Source organism: Entelurus aequoreus, linkage group LG22 (genome assembly GCF_033978785.1).
Source record: "Entelurus aequoreus isolate RoL-2023_Sb linkage group LG22, RoL_Eaeq_v1.1, whole genome shotgun sequence".
Taxonomy (NCBI): domain Eukaryota; kingdom Metazoa; phylum Chordata; class Actinopteri; order Syngnathiformes; family Syngnathidae; genus Entelurus; species Entelurus aequoreus.
In genome coordinates, this window is record NC_084752.1 from 3,953,820 (window position 1) to 3,962,702 (window position 8,883).

The 8,883-nt window shown below is 39.0% G+C and overlaps 1 protein-coding gene across 1 annotated transcript in view; it reads left to right on the top strand.

The window, feature by feature from the left end:
* Nucleotides 1–8,883, top strand: part of pkd2 (polycystic kidney disease 2) — a 39,168-nt gene extending 30,285 nt beyond the window's left edge. Inside the window, exons 12-15 of the mRNA XM_062032942.1 lie at nucleotides 613–730; nucleotides 860–1,023; nucleotides 1,105–1,252; nucleotides 8,491–8,883. Coding sequence (XP_061888926.1) covers nucleotides 613–730; nucleotides 860–1,023; nucleotides 1,105–1,252; nucleotides 8,491–8,700 — 640 coding nt within the window. The 3' untranslated portion in view covers nucleotides 8,701–8,883. The remainder of the gene's footprint in view (nucleotides 1–612; nucleotides 731–859; nucleotides 1,024–1,104; nucleotides 1,253–8,490) is intronic.

Here is an 8,883-nt window from a genome sequence, read left to right on the forward strand (position 1 = left end):
AGCTTCCTTCTCCATAATGCAATGAACATGATTGCAACAGATTCACGAACACAGATGTCCAGAATACTGTGGAATTATGAAATGAAAACAGAGCTTTTTCGTATTGGCTTCAATGTGGAAGGCATACCCGTGTTCCCCGGTCTACGGAAGTTTAGCGGCAAATTTAAAATGTCACTTTATAAGTTAACCCGGCCGTATTGGCATGTGTTATAATGTTAAGATTTCATCATTGATATATAAACTATCAGACTGCGTGGTCGGTAGTAGTGGCTTTCAGTAGGCCTTTAAGTTAATGATTATTTGCACAAAAAAAAATAGTTTCTCAGTGTGAACATGAAATATCTTGTCTTTGCAGTCCATTCAGTTGAATATAAGTTGAAAAGGATTTGCAAATCATTGTATTCTGTTTTTATTTACCATTTACCCAACGTGCCAACTTCACTGCTTTTGGGGTTTGTAATAAGATTCTTCTGCTCTTTGCTTTGATGCAATAGATCAAGTTGTCTTGCTTTTGCGTTACAAGCGCAACAATATTGTCTTTGTTCCAGTATACTTGATTTAAGATCATTTCCAGTCACTTCCTGACTGTGTTGATGCATATGTCGTGTTCAGGAAAGGCCACACGGACGCTGAGATCCAGGCCATATTTGCCAAGTACGACCACGACGGCGACCAGGAGCTGACGGAACACGACCATCAACAAATGCGGGACGACCTCGAGAAGGAGCGAGTGAGTAGAAAGACGAGCGACACAAGTTGAAGTGTATTCTAAAAGGGTGACATCGCCACCTACCGGCCTGGCATGCAAACTACAGCGTCCCACTACTTTTCCCCCTCCTGTCGGAAACGTACCGTGTAGGAGGACTTGGACCTGGAGCGCAATTCTCTGACCAGACCCTGCAGCGGGCGGAGCTTCCCGCGCACCCAGGAAGACTCCGAGGAGGACGACGACGAGGACAGCGGGCACAGCTCGCGTCGACGGGGAAGCAGCTCGGGCGGCGTCTCCTACGAGGAGTTCCAAGTGTGAGCGTTTTTTTTTGCGCCTCATCCCCGTCTGGTTGTGTGGCGTACCTGCACCTCAACCGCCACGGCTTCCTCTCGCAGGCTGGTGAGACGCGTGGACAGGATGGAGCACTCCATCGGCAGCATCGTGTCCAAGATAGACGCCGTCATCGTCAAGCTGGAGACCATGGAGAGGGTGACGCACAAGCGGAGGGACGTGTTGGGGAGACTGTTCGAGGGAGCAATGGAGGTGAGTAAGATGCTCCGGTAGTCAAGAAGTATGTCCATCAAACTCAGCATCAAGGCTTGGAATTGGGGGGTTTAATCAACAAAAATGATTCCCGGGCGCGGCCACCGCTGCCGCTCACTGCTCCCCTCACCTCCCAGGGGGTGATCAAGGGTGATGGGTCAAATGCAGAGAATAATTTCGCCACACCTAGTGTGTGTGTGTGTGTGTGTGTGTGTGTGTGTGTGTGTGTGTGTGTGTGTGTGTGTGTGTGTGTGTGTGTGTGTGTGTGTGTGTGTGTGTGTGTCAATCAGTGGTACTTTAACACCTAGTGTGTGTGTGTGTGTGTGTGTGTGTGTGTGTGTGTGTGTGTGTGACAATCAGTGGTACTTTAACACCTAGTGTGTGTGTGTGTGTGTGTGTGTGTGTGTCAATCAGTGGTACTTTAACACCGAGTGTGTGTGTGTGTGTGTGTGTGTGTGTGTGTGTGTGTGTGTGTGTGTGTGACAATCAGTGGTACTTTAACACCTAGTGTGTGTGTGTGTGTGTGTGTGTGTGTGTGTGTGACAATCAGTGGTACTTTAACACCTAGTGTGTGTGTGTGTGTGTGTGTGTGTGTGTGTGTGACAATCAGTGGTACTTTAACACCTAGTGTGTGTGTGTGTGTGTGTGTGTGTGTGTGTGTGTGTGTGTGTGACAATCAGTGGTACTTTAACACCTAGTGTGTGTGTGTGTGTGTGTGTGTGTGTGTGTGTGTGTGTGTGTGTGACAATCAGTGGTACTTTAACACCTAGTGTGTGTGTGCGTGTGTGTGTGTGTGTGTGACAATCAGTGGTACTTTAACACCTAGTGTGTGTGTGTGTGTGTGTGTGTGTGTGTGTGTGTGTGTGTGTGTGTGTGTGTGTGTCAATCAGTGGTACTTTAACACCTAGTGTGTGTGTGTGTGTGTGTGTGTGTGTGACAATCAGTGGTACTTTAACACCTAGTGTGTGTGTGTGTGTGTGTGTGTGACAATCAGTGGTACTTTAACACCTAGTGTGTGTGTGTGTGTGTGTGTGTGTGTGTGTGTGTGTGTGACAATCAGTGGTACTTTAACACCTAGTGTGTGTGTGTGTGTGTGTGTGTGTGTGTGTGACAATCAGTGGTACTTTAACACCTAGTGTGTGTGTGTGTGTGTGTGTGTGTGTGTGTGACAATCAGTGGTACTTTAACACCTAGTGTGTGTGTGCGTGTGTGTGACAATCAGTGGTACTTTAACACCTAGTGTGTGTGTGTATGTGTGTGTGTGTGTGTGACAATCAGTGGTACTTTATCACCTAGTGTGTGTGTGTGTGTGTGTGTGACAATCAGTGGTACTTTAACACCTAGTGTGTGAGTGTGTGTGTGTGTGTGTGTGTGTGTGTGTGTGTGTGACAATCAGTGGTACTTTAACACCTAGTGTGTGTGTGTGTGTGTGTGTGTGTGTGTGTGTCAATCAGTGGTACTTTAACACCGAGTGTGTGTGTGTGTGTGTGTGTGTGTGTGTGTGACAATCAGTGGTACTTTAACACCTAGTGTGTGTGTGTGTGTGTGTGTGTGTGTGTGTGTGTGTGTGTGTGTGACAATCAGTGGTACTTTAACACCGAGTGTGTGTGTGTGTGTGTGTGTGTGTGTGTGACAATCAGTGGTACTTTAACACCTAGTGTGTGTGTGTGTGTGTGTGTGACAATCAGTGGTACTTTAACACCTAGTGTGTGTGTGTGTGTGTGTGTGTGTGTGTGTGTGTGTGTGTGTATGACAATCAGTGGTACTTTAACACCTAGTGTGTGTGTGTGTGTGTGTGTGTGACAATCAGTGGTACTTTAACACCTAGTGTGTGTGTGTGTGTGTGTGTGTGTGTGTGTGTGTGTGTGTGTGTGTGTGACAATCAGTGGTACTTTAACTTTAACAAATGATAAATGAAAATGAACTCCATAGCATTGACAAATTGCTTGTTTTTCTTCGTCTCTGACTTTCAATCGGGGCACAAGAGGGTTCACTCGGTGCACCACTCCCGGGACCCCACGCATGTTCAGTAGGGGTGTAACGGTACACAAAAATTTCGGTTCAGTACGTACCTCGGTTTAGAGGCCACGGTTCGGTTCATTTTCGGTACAGTAAGAAAACAACAAAATATACATTTTGGAGTTATTTATTTACCAAATTTGCAAAATCTTCCACCAAAAATATTTTTCTTAGTGTAATATTTGATGTGAAGTAATGGGAACCTTGGATAGGTCAATAATTCATAATAACATTGATTTTGATTCAATATTATGTTTTGAGCAATGACAGTTTGAAAGAAAAAAACCAGCTTTGTTTTATTAGTCAACATTGCAACTTTTTCTAAATGACATTTAACCTTTAAGCTTTTTTATTTCACTTTTGTTATGTTTTTGTTTATTTGAATAGTATTTTTAGAATGTGCCGTGGGCCTTTAAAACATTAGCTGGGGGCCGCAAATGGCCTCCGGGGGCACACTTTTGACACCCCTGCTATAGATAATAACAAATTAAATGTGATAAATCTATGGATAAAAAGCAGAGCCTGGCGACGCATGCGCGTTTATCATAACTCTCTCTCTCTCTCTGTCTCTGCCCCTCCCTCACCAATGCTGCTGCGCGCACAATTAGTTTTGTTTTTAACCCCTTCTTAACCCTGAACGTACATTGAAAATACACGCAACCCTAACTCCAAATGCCGGACATTTGAGGCATTTAAGAAACTCCGCCCTGACAGCTCCGCAAAAGAGGACATGTCCGGTGAAAAGAGGACGTATGGTCAGTCTATCCTAGCCCGTTAGCTGCTAGCATGCCGTGTGTTGTGCCTCCGTGTGCATTGTTTACACAACGTGCGTTACGCTACTTAATATGTCCGTGTGGAAACTCGTTCGGTACACCTCCGAACCGAACCCCCGTACCGAAACGGTTCAATACAAATACACGTACCGTTACACCCCTAGAATATACTGTAATATTTGTTGCAATATTAGATACTATTAAAGTATAAAATGCAATTTCAAACAGTACATATATTTTTTTATGTCAAAATGAAAAAAAATCAATCAGTAATATGCTGTAAAGAACAATGTAAAATGTATTTTTATTAATTTGATGGGTAGTTTGCTGTAAAGTCAAGTATTTGTATTCATTTTTATTTAGACAAAAACATGTTTGGAAAGTATGATAATATACTGTAATATTTGTTTCAATATTGGATACTATTAAAGTTGAAAAGGCATGCAATTTAAGTAGACTGTCGATTTTACAGTAAAAACTTTACATTTACAAAATTTTACTGTAAAATAGTGGGTTTTTTTTACAACATTTTACGGTAAATGGAAAAACAGTACTACTGTTTTTTCTGTCTTAGTTGCCAGAATTTTTGTGTTGAATTGACATCAGTTTTTACAACATTATATTGCTCATGGAAAAACAGTACAAGTTATTTTTTGATTCTGGCAACTTAGCTGCCAGTTTTTCTACCGTAAAAACAAATGTACCCTCTTTCCATTTACGGTAATACACCGTTAAAAACTACAATTGTAGATTTTACAGTCAAAAACTGGCAGCTCAGTCAACAGAATTTTAACGCAAAAAGCAGTAGTAGTTTTTTTTTCCAATTTACAGTAATATGCTGTAAAGCAGTGGTCCCCAACCACCGGGCCGCGCAAGAAATAAAAAAAAAAAATTAAAAAAATTAAATTAAATTTAAAAAAAAATTTTTAAATTTTTTTTTATTTTTTATATTAAATCAACATAAAAACACTATATATACATATTGTGTATGTGTATGTCAATTTACAGTAATATGCTGTAAAGCAGTGGTCCCCAACCACCGGGCCGCGGCCCGGTACCAGTCCGCGGACCGATTGGTACCGGGCCGCGCAAGAAATTAAAAAAATAAATTAAAAAAATAAAATTTAATTAAATTTTTTATTTTTTTTTATTTTTTTTAAATATTAAATCAACATAAAAACACTATATATACATATTGTGTATGTGTATGTCAATTTACAGTAATATGCTGTAAAGCAGTGGTCCCCAACCACCGGGCCGCGGCCCGGTACCAGTCCGCGGACCGATTGGTACCGGGCCGCGCAAGAAATAAAAAAAAAAAAAAAAATAAAAAAATAAAATAAATATATATATTTTTTTTTTAAATTAAATCAACATAAAAACACTATATATACATATTGTGTATGTGTATGTCAATATAGATCAATACAGTCTGCAGGTATACAGTCCGTAAGCACACATGATTGTATTTCTTTATGAAAAAAAAAAGTACAAGTTCTTTTTTTATTCTGGCAACTTAGCTGCCAGTTTTTCTACCGTAAAAACAAATGTACCCTCTTTCCATTTACGGTAATACACCGTTAAAAACTACAATTGTAGATTTTACAGTCAAAAACTGGCAGCTCAGTCAACAGAATTTTAACACAAAAAGCAGTAGTAGTTTTTTTTTCAATTTACAGTAATATGCTGTAAAGCAGTGGTCCCCAACCACCGGGCCGCGGCCCACCGATTGGTACCGGGCCGCGCAAGAAATTAAAAAAAAAAAAAAAAAAAATTAAATAAAATTAAAAATTTTTTATTTTTTTTTTTAATTAAATGAACATAAAAACACTATATATACATATTGTGTATGTGTATGTCAATTTACAGTAATATGCTGTAAAGCAGTGGTCCCCAACCATCGGGCCGCGGCCCGGTACCAGTCCGCGGACCGATTGGTACCGGGCCGCGCAAGAAATAAAAAAAATAAATAAAATAAATAAAATTAAATTAAATTTTTTTATTATTTTTATTTTTTATTTTTTATATTAAATCAACATAAAAACACTATATATACATATTGTGTATGTGTATGTCAATTTACAGTAATATGCTGTAAAGCAGTGGTCCCCAACCACCGGGCCGCGGCCCGGTACCAGTCCGCGGACCGATTGGTACCGGGCCGCGCAAGAAATAAAAAAAAATTTAAAAACATTTTTAATAAAATAAAATAATTTTTTTTTTTTTTTTTTTTTTTAATTAAATCAACATAAAAACACTATATATACATATTGTGTATGTGTATGTCAATATAGATCAATACAGTCTGCAGGTATACAGTCCGTAAGCAAACATGATTGTATTTCTTTATGAAAAAAAATAAATAAAAAATAAATAAAATAAACCCCCCCCCCGGTCCATGGGACAAATTTTCAAGCTTTGATGTGTAGTTTGCTGTAAAGTTAAGTACTTTTATTTATACAAAAACATGTTTGAAAAGTATGATAATATACTGTAATATTTGTTGCAATATTAGATACTATTAAAGCATAAAATGCAATTTCAAACAGTACATATATTTTTTTATGTCAAAATGAAAAAAAAAAATCAATCAGTAATATGCTGTAAAGCAGTGTTTTTCAACCTTTTTTGAGCCAAGGAACATTTTGTTCATTAAAAATAATACGAAGGCACACCACCGGCAGAAAAGGTTAAAAAAAGAATCTCCACCAGGTTGTCATGCCTTATTTTGAGTTTGTTGTTGTTTCCTGTGTGTAGTGTTTTAGTTTCTGTCTTGCGCTGTTAATTTGGTGACCCTTCCTGTTTTGTTGGTGTTCTCCTGTAGCAGCGTCACGCCTTCCTTTGAGTTCCAATGCCCGCACCTGCTTTGTTTTGGCAATCAAGACTATTTCAGTTGTGCGTACTCTATCCTTCTTTGTGGGGACACTGTTGATTGTCATGTACGGACGTACTTTGTGGACGCCGTCTCCGCTCCACACGCTGTAAGTTTTTGCGGTCGTCCAGCATTCTGTTTTTGTTTCCTTTGTAGCCAGTTCAGTTTTACTTTTGTTTTGCATAGCCATCCCTATGCTTCAGTGCCTTTTGTTCATTTTTGGTTTAAGCATTACGTACCTTTTACATACCAAAAAAGGTTGAAAAACACTGCACTAGACAACGGCACATTATTATAATTATTGATTTGCAAAAAATATTTTTTGGCCCAATTAGGTGAAGTTGCATAATTTCCCACGGCACACCAGACAATATCTCACGGCACACTAGTGTGCCGCGGCACAGTGGTTAAAAAACACTGCTGTAAAGAACAATGTAAAATGTATTGTCATTTTTATTAATTTGATGGGTAGTTTGCTGTAAAGTCAAGTATTTCTATTCATTTTTATTGAGAAAAAAACATTTTTGGAAAGTATGATAATATACTGTAATATTTGTTGCAATATTAGATACTATTAAAGTATAAAATGCAATTTCAAACAGTACATATATTTTTTTATGTCAAAATGAAAAAAAAAATCAACCAGTAATATGCTGTAAAGAACAACGTAAAATGTATTGTCATTTTTATTAATTTGATGGGTAGTTTGCTGTAAAGTCAAATATTTCTATTAATTTTTATTGAGAAAAAAACATTTTTGGAAAGTATGATAATATACTGTAATATTTGTTGCAATATTAGATACTATTAAAGTTGAAAAGGTATGCAATTTCAAGCAGTACATATATTTGTTCTGTCAAAATGAAAAGAATCTATTACATTTAGTGAGAAAATATTATTATAATTCATCAAAACAACTTTTTTTTGTTTATTTAAAATCGCAATCATTATTTTGCTTTGTCATAAAAATATTACTGTATTTTTCCGGCTATAAGTCGCAGTTTTTTTCATAGTTTGGCCGGGGGTGCGACTTATACTCAGGAGCGACTTATGTGTGAAATGATTAACACATTAGCGTAAAATATCAAATAATATTATTGACGTAAGAGACTAGACGTATAAGATTTCATGGGATTTAGCGATTAGGAGTGACAGATTGTTTGGTAAACGTATAGCATGTTCTATATGTTATAGTTATTTGAATAACTCTTACCATAATATGTTACGTTAACATAGCAGTTGGTTATTTATGCCTCATATAACGTACACTTATTCAGCCTGTTGTTCACTATTCTTTATTTATTTTAAATTGCCTTTCAAATGTCTATTCTTGCTGTTGGCTTTTATCAAATACATTTCCCCTGACTTATACTCCAGTGCGACTTATATATGTTTTTTTCCTTCTTTATTATGCATTTTCGGCCGGTGCGACTTATACTCCGGAGCGACTTATACTCCGAAAAATATGGTAATTGTGGAAAAAAAAAGGGGCCGTCTTATATTCAGGGTCAACTCCTATTTGTGTCATCATGATGATAGCGGAGTAGTAAAATGGTGACGCGTGTCATTACCAGGACGAGCGTCAAGGACGGGACACGGACCCCCACGGCGAGCAGGAGAGGCTGGTCAGAGAGGAGCTGGAGCGCTGGGAGTCGGACGACGTGGCCTCGCAGGTCGGCCACCCGCATCCCGCCACGCCGGTCGGCCCGCGGCCACGCCCCTCCTCCTCCCTGTCCGCCAGCGACGCCCTGGACACGTGCGGTAACGGGACGGGACACGTATGAAAGAAAGAAAAAAAAGTGCGACTTACAGTTCTTCCAACCAAGTGAAGATGTTGCCTCACTTTGCACCCCCCGAGTGGTCCAAGACTAAAAAAAAAAGACACTTAAAAAGAAACATTCCACAGACCAATCAAATTGTACATAAATTACATTTCATGACCAATGAGAATACTCACCTCCAATGCA